The sequence below is a fragment of the Adelges cooleyi genome, unplaced genomic scaffold (genome assembly GCF_023614345.1).
Source record: "Adelges cooleyi isolate 19-005CV unplaced genomic scaffold, UGA_ACOO_1.1 ACOO_flye_CR_arks_rails_tigmint_CR_PRNA_21, whole genome shotgun sequence".
NCBI lineage: Eukaryota > Metazoa > Arthropoda > Insecta > Hemiptera > Adelgidae > Adelges > Adelges cooleyi.
The window spans coordinates 7,950,263-7,975,032 of record NW_026095871.1 but is presented as its reverse complement, the minus strand read 5'-3'; the positions used below and the strand labels follow the sequence as shown (position 1 = coordinate 7,975,032).

The window sequence follows — 24,770 nt, the reverse complement described above, 5'->3', positions numbered from 1 at the left end:
AAAATTCCATATTGATAATTATTTATTATAACGTTTATTTTACTGATAATCACAATGATAGTTTAAAATTAATAGCGATGTCGATACAATGACAAAATTAATTTCAATTGTTAATAAGTATAAACAAACTGTAGTCAGTCAATTAATGTTGTAAAAAATAATTGGCGTTAAGTTTATAATTCATTACAAATTGATTTGATTAGCTAGCTATTATTAGGTATAAATGTTAATATATAGGATTATCTGATTATGTAACACAATCTTATGTTACAAAATTTACAATTGATGATAGTCCTCTAACAAAGGTAAAGAGAAATGACTATAACAATATCCATTATACTAGCCATTTATTTAACGTTAAACAACTTTAATTCAAGATATTTTAGGATATCTGTTAATAAACTATAATAAAAAATGACATTATGTTATGGTTACATTTTTCCCCCTAAGTATTATTATAATTATAAGCATATTTTTTTTTATTAAATCATTGAGCGAACACCGGAGATATAAATTATTATAAAAGGTATAAAAAAAACCTAGTGGTCCCAAAATTAATTGGTATTAAAATGGTTAACAAATTATCCTAAGATTAACTTAGTCACATAGGCTATAAATAAATTGATAAAAAAAACTATGGTCATAATTAAGCAAAGACGAGCTATGAAACAATACAATACATATAAATATATATATTTAATTATAAATAATACAAAATAAATATGAAAAATACAATATTGTCAAGTAGGTAGATAATAAAGAATATTTGTTTTAAAAAAATGCAATAATTTACTCGTCGACTCAACGGAGTGATTTTTTCTTTTATAGATCGTCCAATTACATAATATTAATTTAGCATTTATTTAAAAATTAAAAGCTAATATATAAGAAGAAAAAATTGAATATTGTACCAAAAACAAAAAAAAAATAATAATAAAAGAAAAAATTCATATGACTTATTTAGTTGTCACACGTCAAGTCCAACAATACTATTATTTTTATAAAGAAAATTGATAAAAATAACATAAAATTTCTGATTTCTTTTTTTAAATAAAATAACAAATATTACATTAAGGATACTATAAGATTTCTGAGGGATTTTGTACATATTTCACATAGTTTCTATGTACATAATATATAGATTTTGTTACCTATGTTATAGAAAAAATGTAATTAAAAAACATCAAGATATACAGTAGTAAATTTTATATATCCACAAATAAATAATAAATATGTTTTGATTACATCCTATTTTAATATATAAATATAACACTTGCTTTTATTGAACTGTAATAAAATAAACATCATCTAGTTTTGTTGCGTTTAATACAATAATAAGATAATAAAAATTCTACTGGTATTTAACTCTTTTTTTTTTTTTTTTTAATAACTAAAAATAATAAATAGACTAAATATATAATATGGTTATTTATTCCAAAACAAAAAAAAAATAATAATATCGAGTTATTGAGATACATAATTTCTGGCCAAATCACCAAGTTAAAAAAAGTTTCAGTAAAAATACAGAAAATAAGTAGCACCGGGCAACTTGAAAAAAAAAAGAATAATAATAAAACAAATTGTTAAAATAATCAGAAAAAAAAATTCACAATATAATTTATATCGGTTGTATTAATTTACAATTACAGAATCTTTTTAACTTACAGAATATATTTAAATAAAAATTTTTACATAAAAATTATTAAGCTATCTAGATTACATGATTAGACTATAAAATTAGGCCACGAGTTTGTTCAACAGAAAATAGGTCCCTAGTTAATAATAATATATATATAAATGTGTGTATATATATATATATAAATTTCTTACCGTACTATACATTACATAACATAGTAATTATGTGCGCATTATTATTTTGCAGGAAGAACTTTTGTTTTTGTTAGTTGTTATACACATGCGACAACATGTATACCAATCGAAGAACTGACTGTTATCAGTTTCGGACAATCCACTGTTGGATATAAAGTCCCCTATAGATAAGAATTTTATAAATTAAAACAAATTAGATTTAATTTTAACAGTTTTATGTAAAATAGTAATAATACTAATATTACTAATAGTAAATATTGTAAAATATATAAGCAATATATAAATTAACAGTATTTATTTTTTTTATACTTATTACAGTGCTAGCAAATGTAACTATTTTTTTATTTTTTTTTGAGATTTAGTATACATAGTGAAATTGTAAAAAAATTACATTTTTGGCATTTAATCAAATAAATCAACACTTACCGTTGACAACACAAAGCCGCAACTGTTATATTATTGCGCATTTACGTTTTGGCTTGACTGGCAGTACAGGGCACAAAACAGCTCTAATGGCTTCATCAAATACAATTTTTAAACCTTTTTGGGTCAGAGCACTACATTCCAGATATTTTACTGCTCCGATTTCTTTGGCCATTGATAGACCCTAGTGTTTATATTGGAAAAAGATATTAATATTAATACACAAATACAAACATGCTTACAGTTTATTCCTACAAACAAACCTGTGGATATGTAATAGCAGTGAGTTTTTTCTCTTTAAGCTTATCAATCGTTTCCTTGTCTTCTCGTAAATCGAGTTTTGTGCCGACTAATATAATTGGAGTACTTGGACAATGATGTCTGACTTCTGGATACCACTACGCAGATACAAAATAATAAAATACAAGATTAATAAAAAAAAATAATTTTCAATTGTATTTAAATATTTATAACATACTTTTGCTCGAACGTTTTCAAATGATGCTGGATTTACTAAAGAAAAACAAATTAGAAACACATCCTGTAGGAAGAAAAAAAAAAATGAATGCTAAAAAATTGTTTTTAAACATGGTTAATTCATTTAGTGAATAACATACTGTTTGTGGATATGAAAGAGGCCTAAGCCTGTCGTAATCTTCTTGACCAGCAGTATCCCATAAGCCTAAATTTATAGGTTTTCCATCAACCATAACATTGGCTGAATAGTTGTCAAAACTAAAAAAAAAAATTGTAATTAACCAATAATGTATTTTGTATTGCTATTAAAACAACAGCCAAACCAGTTAACTGTTCTAAAAATGTCAACATCTTTAACAATAATATTTTTTTTAAATTTAGCTAACATTATTCAATTATTGTTAAATCAATATTATTAGAGCATAAGGATTTTAGCTACTATCAAATTGTCAATAAATTATTTATTAAAAAAAAAAAAAAAATTATATAATAATTATTAATACTGTTCAGTTTTCAATAAGAAACAATAAAAAAATAAACATATTGATTTTTTTATTTATTAGGTAAGTAAATAAATTATAAAATAATGAGTTAAAATGAAGAGGCATGAATCACTTAACGATGAATCATTATGTATTAGTCACAATTGAGTTTTGACAGATAACTAGACACAATTAGACAACTAAATCAGTAAAATAAGCAAAATATAAGACGGTGTCAAAACATATTTTGTTCAATTAAACAATTACAAACAAATATTCAGAAACGTAACCAGATTGATAAATTAATATTATCAGGAATGATTTACATAGTTAAAATTCCTTTTTTTATTCTCTGTGCACACAAAATCACATTTAACAAGACTAAAAAAAAAAAATAATAATAGAGAACCTAATATGAAAAAAAAAAAACAAATAAATTCAAATGACTTACACAGTTGGTATGTATTCTCCGGGAAATGCATTGCTTGTGTAACTGATGAGCAAGCACGTTTTACCGACCGCTCTGAAAACAAACAAATCAATTTATTATTTATATATTTATTTTAATAATATAATACTTTATCAATTGAAAATATCTTTTGACAAATTATAAGAAAAATTGTGTACAATCAAACAGGTGTGTATCACATGTCAGATTACTCATCGGAATATCACTCGGCCGGTGTGCAACACGTATAAAGGTGTTGTACACCTAACCGGAAGAGAAGTTTTTTAAAAAAAAAAATTTATCTTTAGCCACCCTACTTTGAATTGGTGTACAGGTATCTCACCAGCCGACGAATGGATAATCGTTACTATCGCACATTCGAATGTAACGAGTTATACAACTTTTATAATATATGTCAGTGTACACACACACACACACACGCATACATACATAAACGTTATCTTTCAATATAGGCCTAATCCCCAATGACGAGCATTGCGAGTTTTTGAGACAAAATACATTCCATATAGGTGTGTAAATAGCAATAGGTATATTGTCGAGCGCGAAACGGTGGCTGACAAAAAGGGAGTAGACCGCGATTGGCGCCGGACGTAAACAATTATCAACATTAACATAGCTATTAATATTAATAACAATAATGAAAACGAATAAGTTTAAAACGATTGTTTGATGAGCAGAACTTACCCGTCGCCAACCACAACACACTTGATCGCTTGCATTCTGCACGGCCTATCCGAATCCGATCAGTAGTACTACCGGTAAATCGCAGTGCACGTTGTCCAGCTATTATTTAACATGTACAGGTCGTTTTTATTAGCCGCAAAATGATTTTTATTGATGTGGGAATCAAACATCGGAAAATGTCAAAACTGGTGGTGGTGATTTCGGGACTTACGGCAAGTGCAAGGACATTCCAGTGATTCCACCCACGGTAAATAAAAAAATTAAAAAAAAACAACTGTCATGGAACAACCGCCGTCATGGCAAAGAAAATCCGAGGCAGCCTCGGCCCAACGTTGGCGTGGAAATTACCGATTTTCCAAACGAACTCGATGAAAAAATGTCGCAAATTAGACCACAGGCATGTCGATAAATCTGTAAATTTTAATTTCCCAGTTTGTTAGCCTTTTTTACGGTAATAAAAATGTCCGGACAATTTTAATCAGCTGTTCCGCGTGGGAAAACTTTACCGACCGTTATCATCGATTCGATTTATCAACATGACATCAGGCGTATGTACGTTGCCCACAAGGAAATGTTTTTGTTTTTTTTGATAATATCAATTCAATTGTTGAAACGCACAACGCTCGAGTCTCGAGCCAAAAATCATGCATTTCCGATCTCTTAATGATCTCTGACAGAGATTCTTTGTTGTTAGTGGTTTTTTTTTCTTTATACCATATTCAATATGTGAGATTTATGTAATTTTTTTTAATAATTCCGACTGTGTGCAGTATTGTAAATAATTGTTAATAAAATCTGTTAGAAATTAACCATGTTTCGAACAAAAAAGTTAGTCAAGCCCGAAAACTTACACTCTTTGGAATATTTAAAGTAAATATTATAGTTTGCCTATAAGAAAGTAATTTTATGGCAATTATTTAACTCGTTTGTTGTTTTTAGATACATTTACACGGTATTGAATAAAAACCAATTGGTAAACGATGCAAATAAAATTTTAATAGTCGAGTCATTCAGAAGCATGGCTGAAATACTAATTTGGGGTGACCAAAACAGTCCAGCTATATTCGAGTGATTACATTTATTAATAAGAATTATATTTTAACCACAGATTATATGAAATTTCAAATAATCTGCGTTTAACAGTTCTCCATGAAATTATTATTCTAATAATCTATGTATTTTATATTATGTTTAAAATTTAAAACAAACTGATATCTTTATCAACAAAGCAATTATTTTTTTTATCATACATGTTAAGTATGTTCCCTAATTTAATTCTATTTTCCACTTTGATTAGTAAATTTGAAATAATTGTCAAGTATAGTTATTTGAAATATAAATTTGTTTTTCACAATGCAACTAACATTGTTATTTCTGGGTATTAGTGTATTTAAACATTTTAATTTGTAATTGGAATTTCTGAATTTTATATTATTTCTTCAGATTTCCGTCTTTTAGATATAAACTAATTGAATTCTAAAACCTTTAAATACGCAATAATAACAATTTTAGATGGTTGGGTATCGCATTAACCAAGTTATTTGGATTTAATTTTTCATTGCTTTCAGATATTTTTTAGAAAATAACATGTTCAACTTTTTTTTACAAATACTTGGTCAAAAATGTGGAAACTATGTTTGTGTTCAACTGCTACAAACACTAAATATTATATTTGAAAATATAAGAAACATGACTGCATTATGTAAGTGTTATAAATAATTAGTTAATTGGTATTTTCATTTACTTACTTAAATTGTTTTTCTTTTAGATTATTTGCTCAGCAATAATCATGTTAATTCAATTATCATAAACAAGTTGGATTTCTCAGACGAGGACGTATTGGCGTATTACATATCTTTTTTAAAAACATTGTCTTTTAAACTCAACTTAAATACCATACATTTTTTTTACAATGAGGTTTGTAACGTATTATGTTAAATAATAATAACAATGTTATTTATATAATATAATAATATATATTGTTAAGTATTTAATGATATCAATATTGCGATATCATTCAATATTTTTATTGCTAAACTATAATCAGTATGCTTAATTTTGATTTTTAGTCTACAAATGACTTTCCTTTGTACACAGAAGCAATCAAATTTTTCAACCACCCTGACTCAATGATACGCACTTACGTTCGTACGTTGACGCTAAATGTTTATAAAGTCGAAGACAAAAGCATGTTACGATTTATCCGGGATAAGACGTGTGCTCCTTATTTTGGAAATTTGGTATGGTTTATGGGAAAACATGTATTAGAACTGGATGCAAGTGCCAGGGCTAAGCCAGTCGATGTAGATACACAAAAAACAATACAGTAAATATTTTAGTTCATATGTATTTAAACTGAATTATTTATTTTCGTTTTTAAAGTGATTAATTTTACGTTTTATATGTTTAGAGATCAGTACAGGGTAAAACTCGCAGATCTAGTTAGTTCTCATATAGATGATTTGCACTATTTAAATGATATTTTGAGCTTACAAGTTGAAATGCTGAACGAGGTCCTCGTTGAACATTTAATGGAAAAGCTTTTTATACCATACTACATTCATTCTTTAGCACCTCCTGACAAATATATTATTGTGGAAACTGAAGAAGTAAGTCAACTACATACGAGTTAAGACTAACCCTTTACATCATTATAATTGTGTCCACGTTTGAGGCCTTCAGTGTGTGTGCAATCATGGACGAACCCGAAAACCCATTTTGGTCTATTCATGATCTTAAAAATATTGATAACTTTTAAATACAATAATGGTTTAGGTACTGTCATCTAGTGAATATTAAGTGACAGTGGTTTAGACTGTTTATGCATAGAACTTTATAGTATTGAATGCTATTAATATCTAACTCTAATATGATAATTTATGGCTTAGTCCATTATGGTAGCACTAAAGACCCCATTTCATACATTACAGTTTGTGGACGCTGTGAAACAACAACCATTAATGAACGGCGATATTTGTTTATTTCTACTGACTCAAGTATTTTTGATAATTCATCAAGAGAAATTAGTTGCGCCGTTGGCTAAATTTTTATTAGACAGTCATTTCCATATTATGTGTCAAGTAATAAACACATTTTATACCTACACAAATATCTACTAAAAATGTAATAACGTCTATGTTTTTTAATTACCTAGACTGTTCAAGAACCTAAATTACAAGATGAAGCGTCAGTGGCATTGCTGGATAACAATTCAGAAAAAGATACAAAATTGGAAAGTAATTCATCTGAATCTGATGTACAACAACTGAAATTATTTGCGTGCATGAATATCACAGATGAAGAAAAAGAAATCCGAATGACTAAAACTGAAGGTAAATATAATATAATATTTTTAATTATTTGTTATTAAAAAAAGTTTTACCAAATTGAGAGTTGCATTAATAACTATAAGGTGTACATTTTTAATTTTAAAATATTTTCATGATATTAATCTGGAATAAAAGTTGTTTTGAAATTAAAGATTTCATCACTAAAATAAAATTTAACCATATAAGTATGATGTTTCATTGATTGTTACGTTTCCTCTTTAATGATTTTTATTATGTACAATATGCATTGATCTCGTTATTTTTGTTAGGTCCTTCACGTAGCAAATGTTTGGAATCTATATATAGCCAACTTGAAGTAGAGAAATCTGATAGTTCTGCATTATTTGGAATATGCCTTTTGTATGCGTTATCGCAAAATACCGGTGTTTCCAAAGAACTGTACGAAGGGTTTTTAACGCCAGGTCATCTTAGTGAAGAATCTTCTATGTTGTTTGTACATCGAGATGAAAAAGAAGAACTTATTGATAAGTTGGTGAATATAATTTCAGTATCGTCTGAATCGAGTATGTAAATCAAATACAAAACTTGTAAACGTATAATTGACAACTGTAATTTTTAGGTTGTTATGTGCGTTCGGTAACATTGGAGATGGCTATTAAATTACTTAAGGAAATTACCATAGAAGAAAAACAAACATTCCTATCTGATAAACATGTCGCTACTATTTTTAACGCCAAAGAAAAAATTCTACCTATTCTTCGGCAATATTTCAAAGTATGTCTTATATAATATATATGCTCATTACAGCAGCAGTAAGCAAATTTACTTGTTTTATTAACAGTTTAAAATGTATGTTTTGTTAGAAAGAAGAAATGTTTTTAGAATTGTTTGAAGATGAATACAATGAAATGCATAGAGATAAACTCGATGTTCAGCGACTCATGAGTGACTCAACATTATTACTTCCTCCTGCTCACTCACCGATGACAGGAATACCATTATCCAAAAGGCTACCTTGTGGTGACGTAAGCATTTTTTTAAAAAACAATTTTACATTTCGCCATTTTACTTGTATGAACTAGTGTTGTTTTACCTATTCAAATAATCTATTTAATTAGGTTGAAAGAACAAGACATTTTATATGTGCATTTCTTTTAATAAGAGAATTATTGATGACCTACGAAGGAAAAGAAGAAACTCAACTACCCCTAGTGGATAGAACCAAGTGTTTTACATTTGACACTCCGATTAACTTGAGTAATTACTGTTTTATTTTTTTTTAAATTTGTTAAACATTAATTATTTTTTGTTAAAATACCATATTTAGATGGCAATGATTTGATAACGTGTATGCTGATAGCCGAAAATGGCGCGAAAACTAGAAGGTATCTATCGATTATTAGCAGTCAATTAGTGCTTGTCGAACCACATAGTAGATTTCTCGGTTGGGGTGTTTGTAAACTTTCGTGTTATCTTCAAGACGCTGAAGTAATATTTCATTTTGCATATTTTAAATCTTTAAAAAAAAACTAATAAATATTTTATTTGTAGGTTACCAAAATTGACAATGAAACAAAGACACTACATATTACAATGCATGGTGCAAAGTTCAGAATTTCTCAAACTGTGAAGTTAATGTTTGATGATCATATTCGATGTAATGCCGCCAGACAAAAGTAATGATGCAGTTTTTTTTATCTTATATAATATTTTGTAAAATACATATAAATTCCAAATGTTTGCTAGTCCGCTATCTTTGTGTTTGTGCAAATTAGTGTAGAATTTGCATATCGATTTCTTTCAAGTATTTATCATTCAAAAAAAATAATTTAAAATATTTATTTTACACTTATTCAGACTAAAATAATAGTTTTTAGTTAAGAGCTAAGAAGTTTATGTTGTTAATTAAGTTAATAGGGTTTAACTAGATAGAATTTATAGTTATTATTCGATACAAAATTTGGAAGTATTAAGTTTGTTTCTTTACTACTATTGAAGTCAATTCATTAATTAAAAGTTAAATACAAGGAAATTAATCATTCATTAGTCATGTAGTAGTATTAAATAATGTGTGTTTCTAATTTATTTTACAAATCAGATTGTTAAATGGCCGTGTCAAAGCAAGGCGAAAACAACTCGGCCAGATAGCCAATTTATTGGAAATGGCTAGTTGCGAGACAAACTACGCCCCTTGCAATTCTGTTCCAAAATCAAGTTAGTGCCCAAATTATTAAATCAACATTGTGTTAATTAAATTACAGATAAATTTGTATTATATGATGTTAATTGCTACAATGTTCTAGAACACGGACATGGGCTAAAAAGTCATTTCACAGAAGTGGCGGTACATACATCAGGTGTTATTCCACCATACTCAATTTCAATGAGCTCCACTGGTAAGTAAAAAAAAAATGTTAAAATATCAAACATTTTGATTTTTTTTTTTACTAAAAAATGTTATGCACTTAGGTGATGACTATAGCGCCGAATCGAACTGTAGTAGTATTGCACACTCCAGAGATCAGTCCCCGAGCACTAAAGGATATAATGAGCAAGATAGTTCTAGTTCTCGAAAGGTAACAATAATTAGTAATTAGTATGTCGAGGAGGTTATATTATCATTCTAATAATAATTATTGAATGTATTCTTTTCACTAGTCTTCATTAGTTTCACAACAAGAAAAAAATAAACCTAAACGAAAAGGCAGAGTGGAAACAGTATAATTTAATGTTATTATCTCGTTATTGAAAAAAGTATTATACAGTTTTTTCTAGGATAATTCGCCGTGGTCAATATTGATGTTAACTAGTATTTTGTTTTATGTTTAAAAAAATTAGGAGTAAAAATAATATGCTGTATAATATATTATTCAAATTCCTAATTTATATCTGTGGTAGAATGTTATTTTTATTTGTTTACTTACTGTTAATCATGTATTATTTTGTTATTTCATTACATATATTTATATAATTGTGTATTATAGTGTTATATGAATAAACTATTTTATTTTATTATAATACAAATTGATTTTTTAGTATCTAGTGAAATACAAAGGAAAAAATTTGAATTCATTGCATACATTATTGTCTGTGAGCAAGTCGAAATGTGGATATTATTGGGTTAATGAGATTTGACAACAATTAGACGTGTTTAGTTACAGATGATTTTTGTGAAAATAATTTTTGGTCAACAAAAACTTGAAGAGATAAATCTAGTTTTTACAAAAAAATGAAAATAAAATTGTTTTTTTTATTTAGGTTATAAAAATCACAAGAAATTCTACATTACGTTTTATAATATAAGTATAAAATATACTCGCTTTATTAAAACCATTGAAATCATAATCTATTATAACATGGAACTTGGATAACTTAGATATTATGAAACGTAATTTTAAAATCGATTATAAGAACCAAAAATCCTATGGAAGTTGCATAAATTCCATTTTAGCTTTTTCTATTTTACTGACATACGGATTATCATGAATGTAAAAACGTAGTAACTTATTTTGCCATTTTTTTTCACAGTTGATACCAATTCTAGGAGCAGCGACTATAGTCTTACATAAATCATCTTGTCCATCATCCTCCAACCACATACCGTCCCAAGAAATAAGATTTTGTCTATTACAAGTTTCTATATCAATTGCAAGGCTTATGCATAATTTTGCTGGACCATTACATAAATCTTTAGTTTTTAATGTAGTTTTTGGACTTTTACGATACCGCTTCCGGAGTTCAGTCATTCTTTCTAAGTTCTCTAAAGGTTCCAAAGCTCTCAACAATACTGCGGCACCTTCTCCTGTAGAAAATGTTACCATGCTTATTCGTAATGGGAAACTCAAATTAATTCTCAAGAGTTAAGACTGTCAAGCTGTACCTTGACTTGAAATATTAAAACAATGGTACATTCCGTAAGTGAAATATACGTATGCCGTTCCCGGACTCATAAACATAGGTTCGTTTCTTGGAGTCACTTTGTTACCGTAAGACTGAGACGCAGCGTCTTCACCGCCCAAGTAGCTTTCAGTTTCTACAATTCTACCTTTGATTATACATCCGTCATTTAAACGTCGAGCAAGGACTTTCCCTAATAGATTTTTAGCCAATGCTTCACATGACGTGTTGAAAAAACTTTCTGCAAGCCTTTTGCAAGTACTCTGGAAGTATTTTGAAGTATCTCCAGAATCCATATTTTATGATGATCTGAAAAAAAATTGTATTCTATTTTTTTTAGAAATTTTGCCTAATCTATCAACTAACTATAAAACTAAAAACATAAAAATTACCTATTCTTTATAGCAATATAATATTATGATCACATTACAATAGAGCAAGACATTCAGTTTGTTTAATTTATAAAAACGTAATTAGAAGTTAGAACTAGGTAGCAAAACAAAATAAATAATAATCTAATGTTAAAATGATTAACCGTTTAAAACTTGTTTAAATAATCGTAACGCTTATCAGTTATCATGGATCAAAAATTGATAAGAACATTTGATTACAATCAACAAATGAAACGAAATTTGAAATGAGATTCAAAAAGGGTCACTGGTACTTCAAGTCGTTGCAGCCATTATTTGTTTATTAACATATAATGTGTATATTACATTGTACAAATAGTATAAAGTTAATAGTTTCACAGCCGCTAATAGGTTACTGTATAAAGAATTGTATTGGTCCAATTATTTATTAGACAATCCATCAAAGCAAGGAGTCATTTATTCAATAAGTCTGTCTGTTTACCAATCTGTCATCTTTCATGTTAAACTAACTTTAACACTAATAGTTAATAATAATTTAACAAAACATTTTTCTGTAACTTTAATTTTAAGTAGATAAGTGTAAAAAAAATATCTTTTTTAATAAAACTTTTATTTTAAAAGTTCTCATGAAAATGTTTTAACATAAATGTTCCAAATAAATTCAAAGATGAACATAATAAAATATTATATGTCTTAGCTTGTATTTTGTAAAATGTAAGTTAAATAATAAGTACAAGTGTTTAACTTACTGTAATGGGTAAAAGTTGAAGGTATGAGTTTTACTTTTCTGAAATTTAAAACGAGGCACCACGAGTCACATGAAATTTCAAACTTTCTTTAAGTCTTTTTATAATTTCGGTGGCTAATATACAATGTTGTAGTTCATTGTTAGGTAGGTAACTCATAAAAAAATTCTATAAATTACTTTTGAGTTCATAAATATATATAGGTACACAAGTATGTTATGAGTTTTATAAAATCATTTTAACTAGTGGACATGGGATATTTTTTTAAGGAGGTTAGAAATACCTACAGCATCTACAGGTATCATTTTCATATCATTTTTTAATTACAATATTATTATTAATTAAATAGTGAATACAAATAAGAATAACGTGTTTAATAGCTGTAATCATACAATTGTAACTTTATAGTTTTTTTTTTACAATTATTGACACAAATTACAATTTGCGCCTACAGGTAATGGAAAGACGAAAGTAATGCTTATATATAACCTATCTGCACTTTATATTATGTATTTTATGCTAAAAATATAAAATATGTAACATTAAATAAATAGAACTAAAATAAACATTTCAAGAAGAGCAGTTTTTTATTTTCTGTCACTCTTGCAAGGAGGGGGGAGCATTAAAAGCTTCATAACAACAATATTGCACAAAATTCACAGAAACAAGCACAGGTACCAAGTATTGTATACTTTCAGGTACTGTTGATTCCGAGTATTCGGAGTGAGCAAATGTAAGTTCGGATTCTTTGAATTCATTAGTTTTCTTAGCATTAAAATATTTTATCATACAGAATCGTAACTTAAACGGTGTTTAAGCAACAGTTAGTTCATTCGACTATACACCAAACGATCCTATTGATTTATATTATAATAATTCTTACAAGTACTTCCATTGGTTACAGATTGTGAACAAATATAGTCGGAAGATTTGTTAATTTGTCTGTTAGGTTTTTTCATACGTTTTAATTGGTTTTTATTGACATTGTGGGTACCCTATGACAACATTTTTCTTTTTAGGGTACTTATGGTAGTCGAAGTAAAACCCTTATAGTCTTACTAAAATTTCATCTGACCGCCAGGCTTTGACTGAAAGCAATCAGATTAGATATAAGCTTATATCTATTAAATTGCCTGGATACAAAACTAAAAATAGTTATTTATGCTTAAGCTTTAAGTTCAGTGCCCTTTTCCTTAATGGGTACCTATGAATAAATAATTATTTGTGTGTTCGGAGTATTTTTAATATTTTCTCATCATCTAATGTTTTTTGTTTGATGTATACCGGTCCCAGAACACTTAATAATGTTGCCAGAAACCGTAATATACCTAAATGAATGGTCAGGAAAAAATATTTTTTTCATTTATAATTTATATTTTATTATTCGTTAATGAAATACTGCGAAATTATAATGGAATCTCTCAACAACAGTATACAAATAAACAATAAAAGGGTGTACAGTAAAGTTGTTGTTTTTCATGCCAAAAGGGAGGCAGGTTCTATGTAATTATAAAGTATTATTGTTTCATGTTAGAACGATTTTAAAAGAATATTAAATTCTAAAGTCGCCACTTTTATTATCGTATTTGTTGTTCCATAACCTTACTTTATTCAAATTTAAATATTTAATAAGCACCTAAGTCCTATAAGTAAACACCTCCCACGAAGTGCGAACAAAACAACCCTACGGTTTAGTCACATATTTATTACATATAATTATTTATAGATTACCAAGAAAACAAAGGTAGGTATTATAGGTTGCTAAGAAAGGTAAGTAACGTTGTAAATTATTTAGAACACAATATGTATGGAATGCGATAGAATAATTTTAAAAGAAAAACAAAATCGAATGAATTTATTAACTTTTGTGAACGCTTTTTTATATTTGACAGCATAATAACTAAGTAAGTACAATTTGTGAGGGTCTGGCGTCTTAGAAATCGACCCACAGTTTTCAGATTTATACATATTTTTTTGTCTCCATGTACTTTTATATTATGCAGATATAATATACATAAATCATATAACATTAAAACCAAACTTTACTTAGCTACATAAATAATATAACTCAGCTCAATTATTATTACGTTAATATATGCTAAATTGCATTGAAAATTCAAAATAACCAATACCTATTAGGTTATATTGATTGACATGTCAAAATTTATTACATTAATACGTTACTGTAATTGTGTTGGACAGTAAACAAACTGTTTGGTTCTATTTAAAACGTACTAGTTCATTAAACCGTAATACAATTCAATTATAATATTATAATGCAATATTGCTTGTATACCGTGTTCAAAGGGGATATTAATTTAGTTTGAACCGTAGAATTAAATATATCTATTATTATTAATTTATATCATGTATCCAAAACAGTCTGGACTGAAAATAAATTGCAAAGTTTAAGTACTTTGTAAATATATAATTTTATAAAATTTTAAGAATATTGTACACATTCTTTCAATCTTCAAGTGAGTCGTATGTGTGTACGTTTTATTAGATTACTTACAAAATTATTTTTTTAAATGTATAATATTATTATACAATAACATTATAATAATAGCCTAAAATAATAATTATTCACATCTTGTTATATCGTTCTAATGACAAAAACGAGAATTTAATAAAATATAGAAATTGTATTTATCGCAACTGTTAATAGTTTGGGGTTGCAAACAATATATATCCTTCGAGCTGCTCATTATTCTAAGCCAACAATGATAATGATAAATGATTTTTCATATTATACGAATATCGAAACGGTAAGCGCCCACGCGTGTTTTATAATTACTTTTTTATAATTTATAGTAATAGTATCAAACGGTTACTACGGTTTCCCCGCCCTTAGGGCAAAACCAAATCGTTAATGGCAACCACCTATGGAATATAGTACTTTAAATTCAATGCAGAGTTGAGGGATTATAGGTATTGGATTAACAACGACTGTTCGACAGACACATTTATTGATCGGAAAATGTTTAGTTGGGTAATTCATTAGATAAAAGTTTTAAAACAGTTTTAAGTTTTTCAGAAGAATCGGTAGTTTTCCATTTTCACTGTAAAGTTTTAAAACTCTGCTTAAAACAATACAATTTGGTCCTACTATGTTTGTTGGTTGTTCCCTTCAGGCAGCGCCATGGAGAGTTCACAAACACTCGTTATTCAAATTAGGAGACGTGAGAAATGAGCAAATAATAATGTACTTATGTATCCATAAGCTAAGTGTAGTAAAATATATATTATGTAAACTACAAACATAAAAGTTGTATTTTTTTGCAAAATACTATAGAATTATTACTATTACATCAGTAATTTTTAATGTTTTGTATTTTTATACTTATCATGGCTTTTGAGAGGCACCTACTTTAAGTTTTATAGGTCATCTATTTACAACTTTAGATACTTAACCAAATTTAATTGATGGTCATTAATATTGTTCTATAACACAATACTGGTTAAAGTTAATTTTAAAACAGAAATTAACAACTAGTTGGATGTTAAAAAAAATATACATAATAATTTATTTAAAAAACGTACCTATTCTTAATAATTTACAATAGCATAAAATGGAAACATTTTTTTAAACGGATTTTCGGTATGTATTACGCGATGATCTAAAAATCTAAAAAAAAAGATTGACAAACGTCTATATATTAAACCTGTATAGGTATACTATTCATATATAGTGCACCAGTATATCATATATAGTGCACCTATATAGGACGTATCACTTTGATTAGGCTGTACTCTAAAGCTTAACTATGTGTTTAAAATTATAAACAAAATTTCAAAAATGTATAGATGAATACAATTCAACAAATGTTTGTGTAGGCTTGTAATTATAATCAAATATTTAGTATATTACGTTGAGCATTTGATTTTTATATAATATCTTTCAAAATAAAGCAACTAATTAAAAACGCATTAAATATATTAAGTATGATTTTATTATAAAAAAGAATATGTCAGTTATATTTTTATACTTGAAGCCTGAAGGTCTGTGATTATGAGTGAATTATGATAGTATTGTTCTATTTTCCGGGTGCCTGTTGTCAACAATCCGGGATGTTTACGCTAAAAACAAAAATTAAGTATTATTATCTGATGTCAAACAGTTCACTGTGGTCCCGATTCGTCCCTGAATGGCAATACTCAAATCGAGTATAAAGAACCTTGTGCCGCGCCCTCTTGCCCTGTCATTTGTCGGCATTGGACATCATCCGAAAAGCAATCAATTGCTCCACTGGATTCAGTATTATTTTCAGTCGGAAAAATGATAAAGATTTTATTTTTTATTTTTTGCATTCGCAGAAATCCGGAAATGATATTCAAGCCCGTTCAACAGAAAAGATATAATAAAGGATAAAAATACATAGAAACATAATATATACAAAAATATATGCAATAATATTATTTCAATTATAACGGTCACGGGGCATAGGCTAATTAATGTATATTGTTATTAAAAAAAAAAAAAGATTCCCGTAATTTTTTCATTGGCAGATTCAATTGAAAATGCGAGACATTCTTTGTACGGCAATTATTATAGACTAAAAGCCACTTGGCTGTTTTTAAACAAAGAAATACAGCTGTAAGTTCTTTACATAATATGGAACCGATTATCGAAAAGGTGGCAAAAAGTAAAAGACGACAGTGTATGGCATGGAAATCGAATATTTGTAATTAAAAGATAAAATACTATTTATTAAAAGAAACGAAGAAAAGGTATTTCGCGAGGAAAGTTGAATCATATTTCTTATAGTTTTTTTAGAAAATAAATTATATACATTTCATACAGTTGAATCCCGCATGATTAATCATATCTCCTGTGTGCCATACTATCGCTATATGGATCGTTAGTGTATGTGAGTAATAATAATTTAAAGGAAACAATTATTCTAAATCAAAATATTTGTTCAATCATTTTGAGTGCTTCTGAATATTAGAAATTTGCTATAAGAATTTTAAAAAATAACAACTTAGTCAATAAGGAAGTGGACTGAAACCCCTGAAGCCTCCTACTGCGTAAATAACAAATATTTTATACAATAACAATATTTACTAAACTTTAATTGGCTCATTTTATTAAACAAAATATAGTAGCCATATGGCTAACGAGGAGAATGGACCTTAGCCAGGGTCTACACCCTGGCTGCCTCAGCCTACGCTGAGTAAGCCCGTTCGCATAACACTAACATTTACTTTTCCTTTTACCCGCAACCTCAGCATTTTGTTTGATATTTTTTGTGTTCTAAAATTGTGTTTTACACTTATACCTGAGTGTGCTGATCTAAAGATGTGATATTTAAAAGATAAATTATGAACATTTTTGTTCTGAACAGATCATAACTAAATCATTACTCCGCATACTACAATCATTGTATTAAATTATAGACGCACACTTCAGACAATATCTCACTAATGACAATATATAATGTTATAGACGTTATACGACATACTTACTTGTAATTATGTCTCATAAGGTCTGACAGAAAAAATACAGCACAATATCTTTTAAAAAAAAATACAAATTACTAATAGGTTAAATTTTTATAAATTGAGCGTGTATAACAAAAAGTAAACTAAATAATAATAAAATCCAGGTCTTTTGTAACACTATTCTTAACAATTAAGTTATAATATTTTATAGCGAAAACGTCTTTTTATTTTAATAAATCGACATGCATGCAGTTAATTAGCTCAGATAACTAAAAAGTTACACAGATAAATCAATTGTAAAATACCTAGATAAAACGTAAAACATATAATCTAAATTAAATGCAGATGAATAGTTAGCAAAATTATTCATGAAGTATAAATATTAATAAAATATCTATGCTAACAAGAAATAAAAGACTACAAAATTTAGTTATAAATTTACCTCTAGAAACTAATAACAAACAACTAGAAATAATAAATAAAACTTTCTGAAAATTATTATTATATAAAGTAAAACATTTATTTGTAAAATTCGTCATACTAATAAAATGTTATACTGTTATCCTAAAATAAATACATATTAAGACTAATTATCAAGAAATCTAATAACATCCTATGTCCTAGTAAAAGTTATCACTCCTAGCTAGCATGCATGAAAAGTCATGTGAAAAACAGTTCTCCCTCATTGGTTCTGTATTTAAAAAAAAAAAAAATCATAACATGTTTTTAGATACTATACCTATAATCAAACATGTAAGATAAGATTTGAGCTAATGAATGCAAATGTCATTTAGATAAGACGAATTACAGCAATATATTATTAGAATCTACTAAAACGCTCTTGCGACGTGTAGTGATTTTTTTTTGTATTATTACTCATGTTGTACAAGATATTATTTCCACTGAAATTTTATTTTTAATTTTCCGCAAATTTTTCCACCAGGCGCGCAAAAAAAAAAAACCACGCATTTTTTCGAGTATTCCGGCGACAAGTCTTTCAAGACAAGGTCGTTTCGAACTCTCGTCCCATCCTGACATATATAGGCACTACCGATAATATGTTAATAATCAATTACGGTAACAGGAAAATTGTGTTGGGACGTATTAGATCAAAGAGACTCGACCGAAAGTGCATGTGCTGGGGGATAACGGCGGGTCGCGGGCGGCGAGATTGGTGTGTGTGTGTAAGTATATGTGCTATTGATTTTTGGCGGGTTCGCGGTGGGCGAGGGGGCGGGAAGAGCCGTGGCGCCGGCGCTCCGGCCTAGAGCGGTGCCGCCGACGGTTGTTTCGGTGTAATGACGAAAGCGACGGGCCGAAAGCCGAGCGAACAACTTGGGTGCGGGCGCGGTGACTACCGTGTGTACGACAGTAGCCTTTGTAGTGGCCAAAAAAACGCATTCGGCTCACCCCCCCGAGTCGGCCGACATCGGCGGCACACACAGTGAATATAAAATATAGTAAATAATTATTTTTTTTTTAAATTATTATTTTTATTCGATTTTTTTTCACGAATGCTTGCCAGTGTCTTGTTCGCGTTTAGTTCGTGTGTGTGCATAGGCAGCAAAGCGATGGCCGCGGGCGGTTGCCGGGCAGCAGACACGACTGTTCCACATCGAAACAGCTGCTCTTGTCGAGTGTTAACGTTCAATCCGGCCACAAATCTAAACCCAACGCATCAATAATTGACTCCGGTAAGTAAGGTGGGGTAGTAATAGTACTGTGCACCGTACACAAAAGGTCTTGCGGGAAAATCATTTCCGTCAACAACCTTTGACTGACGCACACACGGCGAACATAAGTGACAATTTCTACTTATTTCGGGCCTAGAGTGCATCGGCTATGGTTAAAGTGGAAGGGAGGACCGTCCAGAAGACTCTAGACTGTCTAGCTACTTTGTAAACCGTTAATTGTGCAGTCCCTTTGACCACATTATACGGCCATTTACCCATAATTTCTACGAGACGATTATTTGTTTTAATGAAATAAGTGGAAGTAACTTCACAAAACAAATTATTTTCTCCGTTTTGATGCAAGTTAGAAAAAAAAGCATCCAACCCACTTTAACTCACAGTCACTTTCCGAGGTCTCCATAAGTTGTCGGCAACTATCGCTTTCTGATCAATTAACCTGGCAACCCTTAACTTGGCTTAAAATTGCAAAATAGTCACACTTATTAAGTTGGCCATCAAAAAATTACTATAAAAAGGTTTGTATTCAATTATTAATTATAAGATACAATGTCAAGTTAATGGTTAAAATTGTACACGACAACAAACCACCACAGTGGCGTAATCACGATTTTAGGCACATTAAGCAAACACAGCTTACCCACAAGTAAGTTGGCTTCTTTGGTTAGAGAAATTTCATTAGTGCATACAGGGTAATATTTTTGAGAGGTAGGTTAATACTTTAAAAACCGTGTAATGCAATTAAGTGCAATTTTTGGTTTTGAGGGTAAAATTTTCATACAATCAAAGCAGTACTTCTCGAACGGCAAATAAATAAGATGAACGTAAATTCCATTGGAAAAAAATTGATGATTTCTTATAGTTACCTAACCAAAACAATAATTGTAATCGCTGTAATGGATTCACACGATAATCGACAGTCGATTATTACTATTAGTGTTGTTATATATGTATATATATATATAAAAAAACCATTAATACTCGCATTTTTTGCCCGTCGGTTTTGCATTGTTTTCCATTTTTGAGGTCACGCATGCGCGCCGCCGTGTTCGATATCAGGTCTTCCGGTTAAATGTAATTTCTTCTATTTTAAACCGTATAAACGTTCGAACTTATCCTATTACGATGATTGAAAACAATTATTATTCACCTTAATCGGATAGTCTGTCACACACCGAAACGCCTATTAGCATATCAGTTCAATATAGGAATTATAATATTACATTGAATAATTATTACACTCCGTTGTACCTAATACTACGCTTAACGAATTTAGACAAATATATAAATTTTTTTTTTACGCACCGATGAGGTTTTGGAATTTAGAAAACAAATTAGGTACTTTAAAATTTTTAAATATACTAAAATAATGTATACAACTATAAGGTTGTATTATGTTTAGTCGTTATTATTGAAATTGTGTTTTTATCAAATCCGCATAATTGTTTACATTTCATAAATTAATTAAAAAAATCAAATAATATTACAATGAAACACAATGACGAAAAACCTAAATATCATTTAATTGTATACATGTAATAACGCCAAAGCAAACAACTTTTTTTTTCTCTTTGATAACTGAGATGACCCAAAACTTCAGATCGTTGAAAAAACACTTATGATGTAATGGACTGTTATTTTTCATGACCGTTGGCTGTTCTTTACGCTATCATAAAAAGTACTGCCGTAAATCGATAAGGCCGCAGGGGTTGAGTTTTAGTTAATGAATAATATCAATTTAAAAATATATACACTAATATACATTAATATTAAAAAGATTATTAATAGCTTTACTGTTAAAAATATTGATTTTTTTTCATACATTATTAAAACGGTACGGCGGCACTTAGTTACATAATTTAAATTCTCTTTTAAGTTTATTACACTTTAATTGCTTTTATTTTAATATGCATAGTAATTTTAATTCATACATTAAGAATTGTTATTTTTTTCCTTAAAAAATACATAGTGGTGTTCCTAACCTTCCTCGAATAAAAAAAAAATAGTGATAACAAACCTTAGGATAACAATTCGTTGCGCAGTTGAATTTTTTACGATACTAATGTCTCGTCCCTCAAAGCTCGTTATGGTTATTGTGTATTTTCCACATAATTTAAATGTATTTTAATAACGTAAGTCTAGTTGAACGTTATTTTTATTTTAATTAAAAATAACGCCTAAGTATCAGGTGTAGTGTTTGTTGTGTTATGTATGAATGTAAGACTGTTATTTTTAATTTTTTGTTTGTTTTTTCTACAGCTTTTGTAAATTTATTGTTTTTTTGCACATAAATCATAATTATTAATATAAATTTAATTATTTTATAATGTACGCATTTTAAATTTGTGTGGAAATATTATATTGTTCAATATTATAGAATTTTACTGTTTTTATTATTTAATATAACTCTTCGAGTGGTAATTAAATTAACCTCTCATTTCGAAAGGAAGAAAATAAACCTTTTTATTACCAATTAGAAATAAACAATAATGATTTGAAAACTAAGTGTTGAGTAATTTTTTTTTTATGTTTTAACCTAATGACTAAGCACAATAACATTAAAATGCGTATTATTTAGTGCCACGTTAAAATTGTTTAGTTTTAAAATACGAAAGGGTCTCATACGATGGGTTTAATGAGTTCTTGCAAGATAAACTGACGTCATTAAGAATGAATATGGAAAATATGGATATAAAAATGGAGCTGTATGCTGCAAAGGAAGGTAACAATTACTGACAAATATGCCGTGTGATAAAAGGAAGCCGTTAAGAGGGTCATGGGAAGTTTTTTTCATTTACAAGGTCCAACCCTTGTATAAAAGTATAAAATCAAATATAGCGAAAATGATAATATTAGGTGTAGTATATAAGTTCATAAAACTGTCTTGGTTAAAAATAATAAATAAGAATTGTATGTAATTAAATTTGTTTTAAGGATATATTAAATTAATAATTATAGTAGCAAGTATGAGAATATGTTATGACAACTATTTGAGATTGTTAAATAAAAAAGAAGGAACGAAAAATATTATACAAATAAAGTTTTTAATATAGTGTGCATATAATGGAAGCAACGGGATAGTAAAAGAGGTTATGACCTATAAAAAAAGGCCGTGCAAGGAAAAAAAATATACTGCTTGTGTGACTCAGAGGCAATGGTTATAAATTATACGAGTATTTTTCACATGTAGATTGAGAAGGTTTTTATGAACATTAGTACGGTCATTAACTCATATTTAAATTTAAAATACTAACTTGCGATATAATAATGCTAATTTTTTAAATTAAATCATATAATTTATTATTTATAAACCATTATACTTTTTAGAAATCTACTTTTATCTTTACATCAATTGCCTTTTATAATTATGTAGTTTTATTTTGTAAGTATTAATTATTATTATTCAAATGTCTTTTTTTTTTTGTTAAACAACAAATAATAACAATTTTAATTAATAAATTTACCAACCATAATTTGTGAGTTTTTAATAAAATTTATAAATTCTATAATATTGAATAAAAGGTGTCATAGCATAAAAGCAGTTACTGATACTTGAAAAAGTAAAAAGGACATAGTTAAGGTTGGTTCAAAACACAAGAAATGCATTTATTTTTTTATATTATTTATGTAATCACTTTTTTCGAGCGGGACCATTAAAGGAACTGGACATATTATCAAGAGTAGTTCATAAAAGATTCGCAGAACTCAGGAAGTAAGTAATTGTAGTAGTATCGACGTGGAAAATGAAATAGGAGAAGCCTTGCGAGTATAAAGATACCTTAAGGTCGTTAACGGGCTATAGGATTACCTGAGTTACTCTGACGGCTTTAAAAATGAGGAAGCAGAAGCAGGGAGGGTCTTAATGGGAGGAGAAAGCAAAAATCGATACAAAAATGAGCACGACAACATTAAGCGTTAAGAAAATATACATTTTAAACTTAAAAGTATATAGAATTAAAAATTAATTTTTATACACGCCCCCAAAAATTATAGGGAAAAGAAACTTTTAAATGTAGACTGCGCGTGCAAAGTACCTATAAATAAAGTTTTTTATTATAATATTAACATTTTTCATTTTTTTTTTTTTTTTGATTAAGTAAAAGAATTAAAACAAATAAATTAATAATTGTGTTGACAATAGGAATATAGACATTAGACACGTTTATCAGACATTTATTCAATATATTTTACATCATATGTCCTACATATTATATAAATTACTTACGAATTAGGTTATATTAGCATATTTTCTTATCTTTATTGTAAATTATATTTTTAACTTATAAATAATTCGGTGTATAAATTGCAAACGCTTTATATTCAATGCTAATAGCGTTTCTAGACAGAATTGTTTTCTGAATTAGTTTACTGATTGTTCTTATGCGAATCTGGAAATTAATGAAATATTCTAATGAGCGATTAAATTTATATTACTAACGAAAATGTCAAAAATCCTGCACTAAGTTAAGAATGAAAAAATTGAATGGGTAAACGCAAGTACCAGCATGGTAAAGATACACTTGAACTATTTGTACCGATTCATAACAAGGTCATATTGTTTTTGGAATATTTCTCTACTTATGCCTCATCTTTTTCTATATTTCACGGTTTTTTTTTATCTTCTTACACATTAGATAATCCTCTATTACATAGGTGTATCCAAACCTCTGATATTAGTGATAAGTGAGTATTATCAAATTGAACCAAATTTATTGAGGCGTATTACCGCTAATCTTCCTTTATTGTTAATCCTTTATTTTTATTACCCTTTCGGTGGCAGTGATAAATATTAAGTAGGCGTTATCAAATGATACCAAAGTTAACAAATCCTACCCAATTTTCCTCCTACGTTCTACTTTTTTCTACCCGTCGTTATTTTATATCCTTGACACAAAACCATTATTTCAGTTAACAATATGTTATGTTCTTATATTTATAACAAAAAAATAAATGTTAATTAATTTA

General features: G+C 28.3%; 4 protein-coding genes across 6 annotated transcripts in view; 2 read left to right on the top strand and 2 right to left on the bottom strand.

The window, feature by feature from the left end:
* Window positions 1–1,283: 1,283 nt before the first annotated feature.
* On the bottom strand, window positions 1,284–4,621 carry LOC126834661 (ras-related protein Rac1). Of its 2 annotated transcripts, XR_007685097.1 has the most exons (8): window positions 4,366–4,621; window positions 3,664–3,735; window positions 2,871–2,988; window positions 2,732–2,794; window positions 2,517–2,651; window positions 2,258–2,437; window positions 1,831–1,991; window positions 1,284–1,772 (listed from the first exon to the last, which is right to left on the bottom strand). XR_007685097.1 is itself a non-coding variant. In XM_050566757.1 (7 exons), exons 1-6 carry the CDS (start codon window positions 4,398–4,400, stop codon window positions 2,282–2,284), a joined length of 579 nt encoding a protein of 192 aa, XP_050422714.1. In that variant the 5' UTR covers window positions 4,401–4,621; the 3' UTR covers window positions 1,284–1,991; window positions 2,258–2,281. The 2 variants fall into 2 exon arrangements, 1 of the variants encoding a protein (XP_050422714.1); XM_050566757.1 differs by having other exon boundaries at window positions 1,284–1,991.
* Window positions 4,622–4,940: 319 nt separating this feature from the next.
* On the top strand, window positions 4,941–10,585 carry LOC126834658 (protein CLEC16A homolog). Its single transcript, XM_050566750.1, has 18 exons — window positions 4,941–5,235; window positions 5,305–5,433; window positions 5,934–6,067; window positions 6,134–6,282; window positions 6,435–6,691; window positions 6,776–6,974; window positions 7,296–7,445; window positions 7,520–7,697; window positions 7,964–8,218; window positions 8,275–8,429; window positions 8,519–8,680; window positions 8,774–8,912; window positions 8,983–9,143; window positions 9,207–9,331; window positions 9,754–9,869; window positions 9,959–10,051; window positions 10,125–10,231; window positions 10,314–10,585. Exons 1-18 carry the CDS (start codon window positions 5,177–5,179, stop codon window positions 10,377–10,379), a joined length of 2,634 nt encoding a protein of 877 aa, XP_050422707.1. The 5' UTR covers window positions 4,941–5,176; the 3' UTR covers window positions 10,380–10,585.
* Window positions 10,586–10,979: 394 nt separating this feature from the next.
* On the bottom strand, window positions 10,980–12,075 carry LOC126834660 (DNA-3-methyladenine glycosylase-like). Its single transcript, XM_050566756.1, has 3 exons — window positions 11,945–12,075; window positions 11,536–11,861; window positions 10,980–11,457 (listed from the first exon to the last, which is right to left on the bottom strand). The coding sequence occupies exons 2-3, from the start codon at window positions 11,846–11,848 to the stop codon at window positions 11,078–11,080; spliced, it is 693 nt and encodes a 230-aa protein (XP_050422713.1). The 5' UTR covers window positions 11,849–11,861; window positions 11,945–12,075; the 3' UTR covers window positions 10,980–11,077.
* Window positions 12,076–19,434: 7,359 nt separating this feature from the next.
* Window positions 19,435–24,770, top strand: part of LOC126834360 (inactive rhomboid protein 1) — a 44,243-nt gene continuing 38,907 nt past the window's right edge. For both annotated transcript variants that reach the window (XM_050566224.1, XM_050566225.1), the window contains exon 1: window positions 19,435–19,808. The gene's annotated coding sequence lies outside the window, so the exon portion shown is untranslated. The remainder of the gene's footprint in view (window positions 19,809–24,770) is intronic.

Coding starts and splice junctions, on each gene's coding strand:
- LOC126834658 (XM_050566750.1), top strand. CDS start 5,177: ATGTTTCGAACAAAAAAGTTAGTCAAGCCCGAAAACTTACACTCTTTG. Junction 8,681..8,773: donor AAAGGCTACCTTGTGGTGAC/GTAAGCATTTTT, acceptor CTATTTAATTAG/GTTGAAAGAACAAGACATTT. Junction 9,332..9,753: donor TGTAATGCCGCCAGACAAAA/GTAATGATGCAG, acceptor TTTACAAATCAG/ATTGTTAAATGGCCGTGTCA.
- LOC126834660 (XM_050566756.1), bottom strand. CDS start 11,848: ATGGATTCTGGAGATACTTCAAAATACTTCCAGAGTACTTGCAAAAGG. Junction 11,458..11,535: donor TTTTAATATTTCAAGTCAAG/GTACAGCTTGAC, acceptor CATTTTCTACAG/GAGAAGGTGCCGCAGTATTG.
- LOC126834661 (XM_050566757.1), bottom strand. CDS start 4,400: ATGCAAGCGATCAAGTGTGTTGTGGTTGGCGACGG. Junction 2,989..3,663: donor GGAGAATACATACCAACTGT/GTAAGTCATTTG, acceptor TTTTTTTTTTAG/TTTTGACAACTATTCAGCCA. Junction 2,795..2,870: donor CTCTTTCATATCCACAAACA/GTATGTTATTCA, acceptor TTCTTCCTACAG/GATGTGTTTCTAATTTGTTT.